Raw genomic sequence first — 13,618 nt, 5'->3', positions numbered from 1 at the left:
GCTAATGTTCTTCATGGCAGGTAAATCTTCACTGTCAAAGGAAATTTAGAGCAAGATTTAGGTTTATGTTTGTAACTTTTTTTTATTTATTTTTTTAAGTTTTAGTTTTGTAACATCAACTTAAAATAATGAAATGAAAATGAGAAATGTTGCCTTGGTAACTATCTGAAAGAAGTTTTAAGGTTTTATATTTTAACACTTATTTTATTTCAAGTAACAAAAATGTTTAATGGTTTCAGATTAAGTCTAAGTTAACTATAACAACCCTGACTAATTAATGTCTAATTCAGTTCAATCTAATAAAGGGGTCTTTTTTGTAAACTTTTCTTTAAGAATTTAACATTTGGGGGAAAACAACTTTTTGGATATGTCACTGATATCTCACCGTGACGAGAGGGGCGGGGTCGGTGGAGGTAATTAGAATGCACCACTCACCGGTCTCGAGTCCCACGGAGCTGATATCTCACCGTGACGAGAGGGGCGGGCAGTGTTGGACTCGAGACCGGTGAGTGGTGCATTCTAATTACCTCCACCGACCCCGCTCCGTTCCCAGGGCTCTCAGCCCCGCCCCTCTTGTCACACTCACATGTTGTGTCCTGATTTCATTGCTTCTGTCCCTTCAACACAGACTGGAAAACTGGGTAGGACTTTCTGGGATAGTCCTCAAATGGTTTAGGTCATACTTAGAAGGGATCATAAGTCTATGTGGGCATCAATGACATACAGAGTCCCTCAAGGCTCAACTCTTGTTCAAAATGTATATGTTCCAACTCAGCCAAATAATGAGAAAGAACCAAACTGCCTATCACAGCTATGCAAATGACACCGAGATTTATTCTAGCCTTATCACTTAATAACTACAGCCCCACTGGCTCATTGTGTTTGGAAACAAAGATGAAGTTCTCAAGGTAAATGCGTACTTTGACACTAAGGGTTCAAGCAATTGAAAATCAGGTCAGAAATCTTGGTGTGATTCTGGAGTCAGACCTCAGTTTCAGTAGTCCTGTCAAAACAATAACTAAATCAATCTATTATCATCTCCAAAACACTGGGGAAGGGGTTTAGAGAGACTGATTCTTTGAACTGCTTCGCACAGGTCGTTTGCGAATCACTTAGGAATGAGGTAAAATTGAATCTATTTTCTGAGAAAACTAACATGTTTTTTTGACCTTGCATGCATGTAGACCTGTTTTAGGAGACTCATAAAACAATATTAGCAACCTTAAAAATGGCATAATAGGGGCACTTTAAACATTAACATAAACTACCAACACCTTTCCCTTTACTGAAAAAGACATTAAATAACACCAAAGAAACTACCAAAGGCAAGAGATACCAACTCTCACATAGAAAAGTTTTTTTAGGAATTGTCAAACATTCCATGATGCATAACGAAACAAAAGGCAAATCAGGAATATTCATAAGAAAAATGCATCAGTTTCTGCAAGCACCCCCCCCCCAACCCAACAAAAAAGGATTGACAATAACACAATTACACATTTCAAAACAAAAATCTAAATGCATACTTGTACAATTGTCCCCAAAAGTCACTGGGGTATATTTGTAGCAATAGCCAAAAAAACATTGTATGGGTCAAAATTATTGTATTATTGCATTATTATATGATTTTTCTTTTATGCCAAAAATCATTAGGATATTAAGTAAAGATCATGTTCCATAAAGATATTTTGTACATTTCATACTGTAAATATATCAAAACTTAATTTTTGATTAGTAATATGCATTGCTTAGAACTTCATTTGAACAACTTTAAAGATGATTTTCTCAATATTTAGATTTTTTTGCTCCCTCAGATTCCAGATTTCCAAATAGTTGTGTATCAGACAAATATTGTCCTCCTAACAAACCACACATCAATGGAGAGATTATTTATTTTGTGGTCCAGGGTCACAATTATATTTGTATTTAACAGTATAAGTAAATGCTGACCTCAGTGTATGTAAGAATTCAAGTAATTTGATTCATTTGGTGGAATTGTGTGGAGAAAAAAGAGAGAGCCCAAACAGAGGAGCAGTGCATCTGGGTATTAACTATGCCATTTCTGCCTGTTGACTATTTGTGTTAAGTGGCAGATGTGGGTTTACTGCGGATGAATATCTAAATAGAAGACGTCCTCAATCTCAGACGAAACCTAAAATACTATACCTATGAACCTAACTGTTTATTTACATACGGTCTCCATGCTATATACACATGCTGTGTACACTTACCTTTGGCTGTATTATTTGTATCCCTTTCAAAAACTGTTCTTGAGAAATTTTATGTTTATTGCCCCATACGCCCTTGTGTTAGCTTATTAAAGACCAAAACAAAATGTTTTGCTTTATTATTTTTACATAGCTTCGCCATCTCATAATAACAGTGTAATTATCACAGGAATAACTTGTGAAGAAAGAATCTCTCAGAAATAATAATAAGATGGCCATCTTTGACATTTTGTTGAAAACAGAGTAAAAATAGTTTTCTTTAAGGGAGAGATTCTGGCATGATTTCTATATAATTTCTATATAATTTTGAAAGCTACCTCTTTAATTGTATTAGTTTATTACGCCTGTGCTTTGAATATAACATTCCAATATATGACACAAGGGGGAGTAGTATTGCCTCTACAGATTGTCATTTTATTTTTTTATGGTTATTTGTAAAGTGATAAGTAGCATTTGTAAGCACTTATCTCTGAAAGTTTGACGTTTCATTGGTAGTTTTCCCAGATCAAAGCTGCATTCCAGTAAAAATTCTAGTCCACCAAACTGCTGAAAATCTATTTATTTATTTTTCCTTCCTGTATTCAAAAATGTATTTTAAATACATTAATCTTCTTAAAGAACGTGGCTGGGAACCACTGTCCTGGACAATGAACGATATCAACAATGTCAGTCTGACCATTTCTCCTAAAAAGTGGCTCCTCATTTTTCTGTCACACATTAATGTTCTCATTGCCCCTTTATGGAATTCCAAAAATACACAGATTCCACCTACGCCTAAGCACTTTGTACACACATTAGCCAAAAGTTGTTGGATAGATGCTAATATCACTCAGGAGAAAAACAGGAGTAGGAAGATTCAAAACAATTTTTTTTATTTAGCTTTCAGCAAAAATAGCATAAGTCCCACAATTAAACTGCAATATTGCATCTAGAACATATTAACTATAACACAATACGTTATGACAAAAGATTTAAATGAACATTTCTCTTTAAATTTGAAATAGGACATCTAGATGCATCTCTAATCTAATGAAACATACATCACTTTCAGAACAGTCCCTTTTCCTTCTTAATGGTCTTCTGTTTCCATTGAGGCAAACTGTTAAACTCTTCTCTGGAGAATCCAAATATGTCCTGGAAATCCTGGTCAGAGAGATATCTCTAGAATGGCAGAAAAAGGAAAATGTATGATGTAAATGTATGAAAATGATTTTAATTAGTATAAGTATGAGATCTGTGTCATAAGAAGTAGAATGTTATATGCAGCAGCACACAGAGCAAAGAAACACCACACTTTTATTCAAATGTATTTAAATAATTTAGTCAAATTTCTCATAACTCCCTTTCTCTGTTGGGATCTATTTGGTTGGCAGGCATGTGAACTCTATGAAGTATAACCAGCAATTTGCTTGGTGTTAGGACAATCTGTTTTGTGAAATGGAAATACTTGCATGACTCTGAATATCTAAATGTATAACATTTGCAGATTTTAAAAACACGCATTAAACAGCACATGCACAAGTAGTGTGTTCTTTCTTTTTTAGAATGCATTTTCACTGTAAAGTTAAGTTGATGCACAGTGCATCATCTAGATTTGCATGCATGGATGCTTTTATCGAAGCTAAACATTTATGCCTTTCATACAGTTGCTAGGAATGGAACCCATGATCCTGGCATTGCAGAGGATTGGACCAGAAACAGGTGACAGATTCAGCAGATGTGAGAGAAGATGATGCAGACTGGGGCTGTAACTAGCAACTCACAGATAATGAGCAATCAACACACAGGTGGAGCAAGAACACGACAAAAACCAACCAGAGCACGAGACACGCTCATAAACTGGTTATGTAACAAGGTGTGTCCTTAAATAATTCACGTCAGACTTTGTGCAAATCTGACAAACCGACCAGGAAAAGTTTTCAAGAGAAAAACAGAACAAAGATCATACTGAATGTCCTCATTTCCATGTGCGCACGTTTATATTGAACCTTACAATATAGCAGGATCATTTAGACAATCAGTCAACATGGGTCACAGCTGAAAATGCCACTGGCTCGTGATTTGACAGGAAGATGTCAGGAAGGTCTGTATAGACTGCATGTGGGAAATTTTTGGGCTACTTTAAAAATCCAAATGATTTTCTTGATGGACAACAGTACAATCTGACAGCAGGATTTTTTTCCCGTACTTACAACAGAACTGCCTTGTGTTGCATAATGCTCGACCAAGCTCCTGTAAACTAAAACATGAATGAGGGGCTTTACGCACCTCTTTGTGTGCGGGGTCCACGTTCTCAGGCAGCTCTCCAGACAGTTTGTTAATCAGCATTTCTGGTGGATATTGTGAGATGGTTTTATTCTCCACATCAGTGGATCCCTGTCATTAGAAATTACAATTTAACACAAATCTTTTATGCAAATCAGGCCAATATTGACTGAAATGTGTGCTATATACAAGGGAACATAGGATCATACAGATTCCACTTTAGTGGGCAATGTGATCTCTCCTAACTCCTCCTTCAGCTGCTCGTAGGTTTTGCCGCCCTGGTACAAGGATAAAAGCCGTGTGTGAGTTACAGCAAAACACCCTGTTCCGCTGCAGAGAAGGACTGCTTAATTAGTAGGCTCGTAAATCAAACCTACACTCCATTTAGTCGGGTCCCAGGCCGTGAACCACCCCGTGAAGGTAGGAGGCTCAAAGCCCTGCTTCACCATTATTATAGGTGTGTCAGGATCCCGGGATCCAGGGTGAGTCCGCAGGTATTCCTGGCACGTTGTCACAGATTCCTTACGCTCCACATCATTGGCTTCAATTCCTATCCAGAGAAACACCTAGAAGAGCCGAAGGCTGCGTTTAATGTCCAGTGATATAGAACAGCGGAGGTACTGTTTTAGAGACGTCGCCTTTCGCCATCAAACTTTATACAGTATTTGATTACAGAGGAACAGAGAATTGTTTTAGTTCAAACTGCTGGTCTACCTGATCCCACGTGTCCAAAAGCATGACGTCGTCCTCTCTCAGGTCATCCTGTGTGAACTGGGTTACCTCGGTGGCAATAAACTTGCCGGTCTTATTGGAGCACTCAAAAAGACGTGGTTGATGATCTAGAGTAACCTGCTGTAATCTTTAAGAAGACGTGACATCAACAGCCAACAACTTTTATTCCCCACATTCTCAGAAAATAAAAAACGTAGAAAAGCTGTCAAAAATTTACCATAATTTTTACCCTTGAAAGGTGCATATCATTGTTTTAAAGATACATATTAGTCCTTAACATGTAATATTATTACATTATATGGTACATTTTAGATTATTATGTAAGGGTACTCTCATAATGACAGCTCTCTTGCCTTTTTCAGAGAATGCATGCAAATCTTTTACCACAAATAATCGAGGTGCTCTTAGTTCGGGGTACCTTCTGTCACTTGCATATGGTCCTTTTCCACCTAAGATCTCCCAGAACTCATATGGCTCCTGTCCCTCAGCCATAACCTCCTCTGATGAGCCTCGACCAACAAAGGAGGCCACTTCTTTTGCCATGGCCCTCTCATCACCACTGGACCCCTGAGAGGTTATATACAGTATAGAGAGCTTAGTACAGCTTTCCCAGTAATGTCCAGCATGAGGAGAGTAGTGGTGAACTTGACAACTGCTGAGTGCTTTTCCAGAGTCGTGAGAGTAGAAAGACTGCGTACTTTGCCATACCACAGGTAGATGCCGTTCTGGCTTTTCAAGAGGAAGACATCGTTGGAGTTGAGCGAAGCCACCAGAGCTGGCACCTCGATTGCTTTTGAATTGGTTGGGTGAGAGCCGCAGATCTGAAACAGGCGGACGGGCGGCTCTGGCTCCGGGGCGCTCTTTCTGGACGTGCCTCCCTGTCAAGGTTTTTCAGATAATGTAATAGGTTATTGTATGAGAAATGCATGGCATTATGAACACACTGTAGCAATTTATAATGTTTTTACAGTTTATAATGTAAAAGCAGCACATTTGGTGATTTTTTAAAGAGGTTGTTGCATTAAAAGAAATGTAGGTTTATTAGGCTGCATTGTAAACACAAACCTTTTCATAAAATATGTACTAATTTTGTGATTATGACCTTCTTTATCACTTTGAGTCATTTTGTGTCCACTGTTATTTATTTCGGTCACACTTAAGTACCAATTCTCACCATAATTAACTATTAACTAACGTTTGCCTCAAGACACTCCTAATTTGATGCTTATTAATCGTTAGGTATAGTTTTTAAGTTCAGGTATGGCGTCTGATTAAAGGATCTAGAATATGCTGGTCCCATAAAGTGTTACCTTTATTTTAATACTATGTTTTAAGTTGCTGGTTTCAAAGAGCTATTTGTTTGATTATTTATTTATGTATTTAATTGTTTATTCATTTATTTATTTTTACAGATGGTTTGTGAGTTTTAGGGTGCTGTAAGTTCTTGCTGATTTGAATGGTGTATTTTAATAATGAATAATAATGTTAACCTTTTTGAACAGAATTAAGTGTACCGCTTTCCACAGCAAATCTATCATTAAATATCAATCAGTGAAAACTGAAATAGAGAAATAGATAGTAGTTGTACCTCCTGCAATCTAACAGTTAGTCCAATTCATGTTTGAATTAAGACCTAATGACTTTTTAAAAATCTCTAGTTAAAGCAAGTAATGCACTACCTCGAAGATGACCATCTTGCCCCTGAAGATGGCCATGAAGTGCCGTGGTTCCTTCCCCATGGACACGATCACCTGCACAGGCTGACCTCCATGCTGCTGGTCCAGAGTCACAGCCTGATAGGCACAAGCTGTCACCTCGTCCTGAGACGCATGACGTCCCTGCAACACAGACATCATCACTTTCATCATCACCTGCAACTTCTTCACTGAGAAGATCAGCTATGGTAAGAATATGATTTTTATGGTTTTATTGGTGATTCGTTACACCATTTGAAAGTTGTTATTTGTATCGTTTTAAAAAATAATTTTTATATTAATAATAAAAATAAAAATAAAAAAAGCGTTTTATTGTAATAAGTAAGGAAATTTCTGTAGATGTTTGTTTAAAGGATCATGAAGCATTAAACTACATTTTGTTACCAGATATGTTTGTGGTGCATAATCATTGTTGCAATTGTTTTGCACTATTTCTGTTATCTGGGTTTAAAATCACATTGTGTTAACATTATAGGATGTGACACTTCATGAACTTATTTTGGTGTTAAACTGATCGACAGTCATTATGGTCATTAAGATAAAGCTCCGCCTCTTTTCTATAAAGGAAGTATGCCACGTCACCTTCCACATGTAAAGGATGTAGTTGTTCCTGCCGTTAACATCATAGCTGTACAGAATCAGATAGCAATCGCCTCCATAGAAGTACCCATGCATCTCAGGATCCACCTCCACCATCTCCAAACTCTCGATGCGCCACACCTGAGGATGGAGAGCTCTTTAGAGATCTTCTGACAGTTATCTCTATGTCTATATAATGTTCCTCCCATTTGCTGTTTGTCACATCTGTGTCTGTAGTGTTATTTCTTTAATAATTCACGTCCTTCTTACCTGCTTTTGTCCACTGCCATCATCCACCAAGCGCTCCTGTGCAGCAACATCAGGCATCACATGCATCCTGCTGGCATCAAACTTCTCTTGAGGGACATCAGCTAATTCATGAAAGGACAAATTTATTAATAAATTAAGCTAATAAATTAATTAAATAAAAAACAGTAAAATAAAGGCGTAGATCTCAAAGTAAGTATATGCAAGTGTACACATGACGTACCCACTCTCCCCACAGTGTGTGTCCGGCCCAGACCTGCCGTCTGCTCTCTGACGGTCCAGCTCTTGAAGAGCTGTTTGAAGAGAGCTGATTCTCCTCCGTCACTGATAGCCTCCACTTTAGTAGTGAGTGGGTAACCCTTCAGTTTAATGAACTCCTGTAGATTAATCACATTAGTCATTTGTAAATAAATCAAACATTAATCCAAGTCTTATCATGATGACAGTTGATAAAAACATCACAATAATCCACACGAGTCCAGTCCATTAGATACAGTTTCAGTTCCATCATAATGCTTTGTCTTATGAAAAAGTGCATCTGCTGTTGTCTCTCACATCAAAACCCTGACACATATTAGTTTAGAGCTGTTTAAACGCTGCTTGATCTGTGAAGATTTCTCTCCTGATTCACACCAGAACACTTTTTCACTGCAGGAAGTGTTATTATGGATTAAGTCAAGTCATCTTTATTTGTATAGTGCTTTATACAATACAGGTTGTTTCAAAGCAGCTTTACAGTGTCAACGGGAAAATAGTCTGTCAATAATGTAAGAAGACATTAACAGTCAGTTCAATTATAGACTTGGGTTTTAGCTGGAGCAATGGTTTAAAAAGTCTTGATTTGTTTCTTACAAACACCATTAGTGGTTAAACATCTGGATTGTAGGTTCAGTCCCTGCAAGATTGTTTAAACTCTCAGTATTATGGTATGTTTAGTGTGACTTCTGGCCATGTACAGTTCCAGTCAAAACATTGCAAACACCTGACTTCATGTGTCATATACACTGAACAAGCAGCGGTGGTCACCTCTGGAGGCAGTGGATTAATCTGCAGCACACAGGTCATTGAGTGTGAATCAAAGAAAGGGAAAATCACTCTCCTTCAGTAGCAGCTGTTACAGAGAAATGGAAATAATAAAAACAGGAACTCACCAGAGCCCTGGTCATCGCTGCTTGTCTCTCTGCTTTGTTGGCTGTCTTTCCCTTCCACACAAATATTGACCTTCCCCCCTGGTCCAGAATGTAGCAGTCCTGAAAGAAAGAAAGAAAGAAAGAAAGAATTCCACACAAATATTGACATTAAAGAAAGTGGTAAAGAATGTAGGAGTGATGGAAGGAGGAGTGCTTAAATAATGTTTTTTTTTTATATATTAACTGAAATACTACTTTTTTGTAGTATATTTATATACACATCATAACTTATATGAAAGCATGTTTCAGCAATCAGAGTCAGAAATGTTGTGCATTAGTGCATTCCTTTTAATTTTTCTTTTGTTGTGTAACATTTGATGTATTCATAATAATAAATTCTAGGCCCTTATATTGATCGCTTTAGTGTGCCACGTGTAGTTAATATCTCTGTTACTCTCAGGGGCGAGTGTTGAGATGCCTTCCACAGTTGTTGTTAATGTATTAACTGGATGGATACATTTTAAGGTAATGAATTTAATTTAGTTGAAAACACTCGCATGCAAATATTATGTGACAAAAGGTCTGTGATTGCTTTAGCATCAAAGAAAATCTCCCCTGCCCTGTATACAGATGTTTTTGTAAACGTACGTTCTGACCATCAAATTAAACACAATTGAACAAAATTAAATGAGAGCAAATATTTGATCAGATGATATCTCGGATTGACTTGTTATGGTCCAGTGGGAGAAAACACTATAAGAGGAGATTATCTATGCATTTTACACAGATTACCATTAGATCTGCGATAGTTCTCTTGTGTACTCACATCGTGGTTCAGCATGTCCTGTGTGAGTGGACTGGATGCAATCTCTGTGATGTTCATAGCTCCTTTAGCGTCTGACACACTGCAACGTTCAGGGTTTGTTGGATTAAGTAAGGAATCATAAGCAGTCTAACCAGTGCCACATAAAAACCTAGAGCTGATAGCACTTACTGATAGAGGGTGAGCTTGGACATTTGCTCCTGGTCAGTTATTTCGTCAGGCGTCCCACTGGGCAGCTTCGAGGGCCGTTCACCCAGAATGCTCTTCATCACTTCCATTAATGAAGGAGAGCTTGCCTCTGCATCTCCCTCAATCACACCGATTTCTGCCCGACCCCCTCTCTCACGGTCCCTGATGTCCTTGGCCAGCATCATGCCCTTACAGTCAACAATCAGCAGCATCACATCATGATTTAAAAGAAGCCAAAACTTTACCATAAGTATATATACATATACACAAGAGGCCACCTTCAGACGTTCCTGTCTGTTGCTTTCAGGGCCATTCCACTGGATCACAGTCTTGCCCAGATCCAGCAGAAACACGCTCCCAGTGTCAAAGCTGTTCCAGCTCATCTCCACCTGCAGTTGATAAGTGATTAACTCATTTACAGCTTGAGAATCATAGCTTCAGTAACTTCACCCTGATGGAGATCCACAAGCATTTCGATATTTGGACAGATACATTCAAGATCAGACGAAGGATTGTGAGGAACATTAGGGTTATAAACACTCAAGTGAGTGAAATCAAGAAACCAGACAAACACTCACCATGTCAGTACCTGTGGTACTAGAAGATGTTTAATAATACTCCAGACAAACAGTTGGCTCACCTCTGTGCCAGTCACTTTCCTTTTTCCTTTCACATGCAGCAGTCTTTGAATGTTGTAAGTGTTTGTCTCCACGTGGTTCATTCCCGATGACACCCCTCCAGACTTATAACTAAGGACATACATAGACGTGTATTTGTGGCTTTTTGTCATCTTCATGGACCAAATACAGAAGAATGTAAGAATGTATGGGCTGGACTGTTTCTAGATATACAGTAAGTGGCCACCAGGGGGCCTTGTAAAGTAAAGGTTTTTTTAGGTTGCATGTACAACACCAGTGGATTTTTCTTTCTTTCTGTCAACTGTTTTGCTCTATGATAATTAGACCTGAGAAAGCAATGCTTTGAAACTAACCAAAGTAACAACCTTACGTGACCCAGTGCCTGGTGAGATGTGGACTGCAGATATGGGATGCTTACATTATGCCCTGTTTGAAATATCCGCAGAAGATGCTGGACTCGTGGTGCTGAACCTCGCGGTACTGAACAGGCGAGCAGCCCAGGAACTCATCCAGCTGAATGGCATAGACAGCAGCAGCGCCCTGCTCATCCAGCGTAGACATGGAGCCTATCCAGTAATGAATGTCATAGTATGCAGACTTGCCTCCTTTGCGTGTCTGCATATAGATGACAGTCATAGGATGTAAAACCTGAGGCTGTAGCTGAATTTTAATTGGTTATATGTCTAACCACCAATAGTTGTCTAACAGGAAATTGTCAGGTTAAGCTGAAGGGATGAGGCGAGGACAATGGGCTTTTTATTAGAGTTCAAAAATAACACAAAAGACAATACGAACTACCCCAAGGAGGGGAAAACATGGTCCAATCAGGCAGTGACAGGACTGGAGCTCACATGACATGCATACAACACATGACACTCAAAATCACACACACACACACACACACACACACACACACACACACACACACACACACACACACACACACACACACACACACACACACACACACACACACACACACAAAAAGATTCGCCAGTCACCAAACTATAAACCCAACAGCGGTAGCAGAACCCTGACAGAAACAACATGTAATTAGGTTTTATTCATTTAAGCTTTTCACAACATCATTTGAAAAGATTATATTCACTTACTGAGAGCAACAAATAGCAGTCACTTTCATAAAACTGTCCATGAACATTTTCCGGGACCAAAACGAGATCCATTTTCTGTGGGGGTGGGAAAAATTGAAGTGTGAATTTCACCTGAAAACAGCTTGAAAGCCTGTCTGAAACCTTTGTTTAAAAACTTTGATCAAATGGGTTGTATAATACAAAAGTTACTCCCCAGATTGCTATTCGCTAGCTAACGATGTTTTAATGTTCAGCTGTATATACTGTACACACTGGAGGCAGAGAAGTCCAGAATCCAGTTTAAGGATTAAAGCCTGATAGAAAGTAGCTACAGTTCAAATGGTGAAGAAATTTATAGGAGCTTTGGACAACCACTGAGCCTTAAGGAGAGTGGAGCTTTATGTTCTTGGTGTTACATCCTCGTGTTATATATACACAGCATATGGCCATTTACAGTAGTACTGTACTGTACTGTATATAGTTTTATATGCTGTAACTCTCTCTTTACAGTCTGTAACTCTGCAGTGTTTGTATTGTTATTTTCAAAGCTTATTAGCATAATGCACTTTCTTGATAAAAAAGAATATTATTAGTCATTCTTTTATTTGGTTCTAACCAGTAACCCTTCGTAAAGGAGACCTTGCAATGCAGGAGAGCATGGCTGACACTCACAGAAGACTGTCACAGTTCACACCCAGGTGTCAGCTCTTCTGCTGACAGAGTCAAACCCTACCTCGATTCTCCAGATGAGTATCCCTGGAGAGTGTGTGACGGCTCTAAATGTGTTTTGCATGATTCAGCGGTGCGCACCGGACTAAAAACCAACAGAGAAGAGTTCACTGGGTTATTAGCTTTAATTCAGCATCATGTTTAAGAAGTAATTAACATGTTTACACTTACGGTTTATTATGTTTACCTTAATGCAGTTTTAATAAAAACTACTGCTTTCATTGGAACAAAACAAAAGTTTGAGTGTCAAGTTGTTACCTGGAAGTCGAAACAGTGATTTCGGAGAGCTTCAGAGAAGATTCCTCTCAGACGGATGAAGGCTGTGTGTAAATCCAGTCAGAGACAGGTGATCAAGTCCAGGACTCTCTGTGATGCTAACAGAACACACAGCAAAATATGCCCTTTTTTGTCCAGATCTTTCACACCGATTTTACAAACACTTCATTTGGTTGTATTTGCCTGCTCTCACTCGATGCTGAGCTCAACAGCCAATCAGGATAAGACTTTAACACAGTCAATGCAAATCAGTAATGACAACAACGAGAGATATTCAAAAGACAAGAAAAGCGATCATAATCAGTCATGATGCAAGCTCATCAGGTGTGTTTAGAGCCAGTGCTTCCTCAAATGAATGCAACAGCATGGACTGTGTCACTCTTTTGCTGTCTAGCACTTATGAAGTGAAGTCAGATCATTACTGAAGGCTTGGGTGCGCTGTGAAATCTTGAAGCATTGCTGAAGTGACTCGTCAATGAGATGTTGTGAGGTTTTATTCCCATGATGGTATAAAACTGTAGTTACAATATGTTGGAGGCATTGAATGTGCTTAACTGTGTTACACTAAATCATCTTTCTTTGAACTTTTTCTTGATTAAGTGACAAAAATGAAAGACTGTATGTAAAGTATTTTATTTTGCACAGAAAACAGACATGAATAGAGGATCAAAATGATACATTTAAACACACATTTGTTTTGATGAGGTGATGCAGCGTTCTGCGGTCACTCATTTTAATGTCCACCACAAAATGGTGTCAGCTGGCAGTGCATCAAAGATTCAAATCATCAGCCGGCACATCCCAGAATAAAGCCTTAAAGCTCCGTAAGGCTTCATCTGCCCATAAATTAAAGATGCCATCCTGAGCAAATTTTACAAAAGAGGAAAGTAAGCACAGCAGTGTTCTTCCACCAACAGCTGGACTGCAGTGAGAGCAGCTTACAGCAAACACAAGAC

General features: G+C 38.6%; 1 protein-coding gene across 1 annotated transcript; it reads right to left on the bottom strand.

The window, feature by feature from the left end:
- Positions 1-2,824: 2,824 nt before the first annotated feature.
- Positions 2,825-12,931, bottom strand: LOC109062282 (advillin-like). The gene is made up of 20 exons (XM_042765828.1): positions 12,645-12,931; positions 12,391-12,471; positions 11,679-11,753; positions 10,985-11,181; positions 10,569-10,677; positions 10,207-10,317; positions 9,911-10,116; positions 9,743-9,821; positions 8,938-9,036; positions 8,010-8,163; positions 7,790-7,890; positions 7,523-7,660; positions 6,905-7,063; positions 5,924-6,103; positions 5,644-5,792; positions 5,208-5,352; positions 4,871-5,059; positions 4,703-4,771; positions 4,497-4,604; positions 2,825-3,389 (listed from the first exon to the last, which is right to left on the bottom strand). Exons 2-20 carry the CDS (start codon positions 12,448-12,450, stop codon positions 3,276-3,278), a joined length of 2,442 nt encoding a protein of 813 aa, XP_042621762.1. The 5' UTR covers positions 12,451-12,471; positions 12,645-12,931; the 3' UTR covers positions 2,825-3,275.
- Positions 12,932-13,618: the final 687 nt, after the last annotated feature.

The sequence above is a fragment of the Cyprinus carpio genome, chromosome A11 (genome assembly GCF_018340385.1).
Source record: "Cyprinus carpio isolate SPL01 chromosome A11, ASM1834038v1, whole genome shotgun sequence".
Classification (NCBI taxonomy): domain Eukaryota; kingdom Metazoa; phylum Chordata; class Actinopteri; order Cypriniformes; family Cyprinidae; genus Cyprinus; species Cyprinus carpio.
The sequence above is the reverse complement of the archived record's forward strand: the minus strand, read 5'-3'. Positions and strand labels throughout refer to the sequence as shown.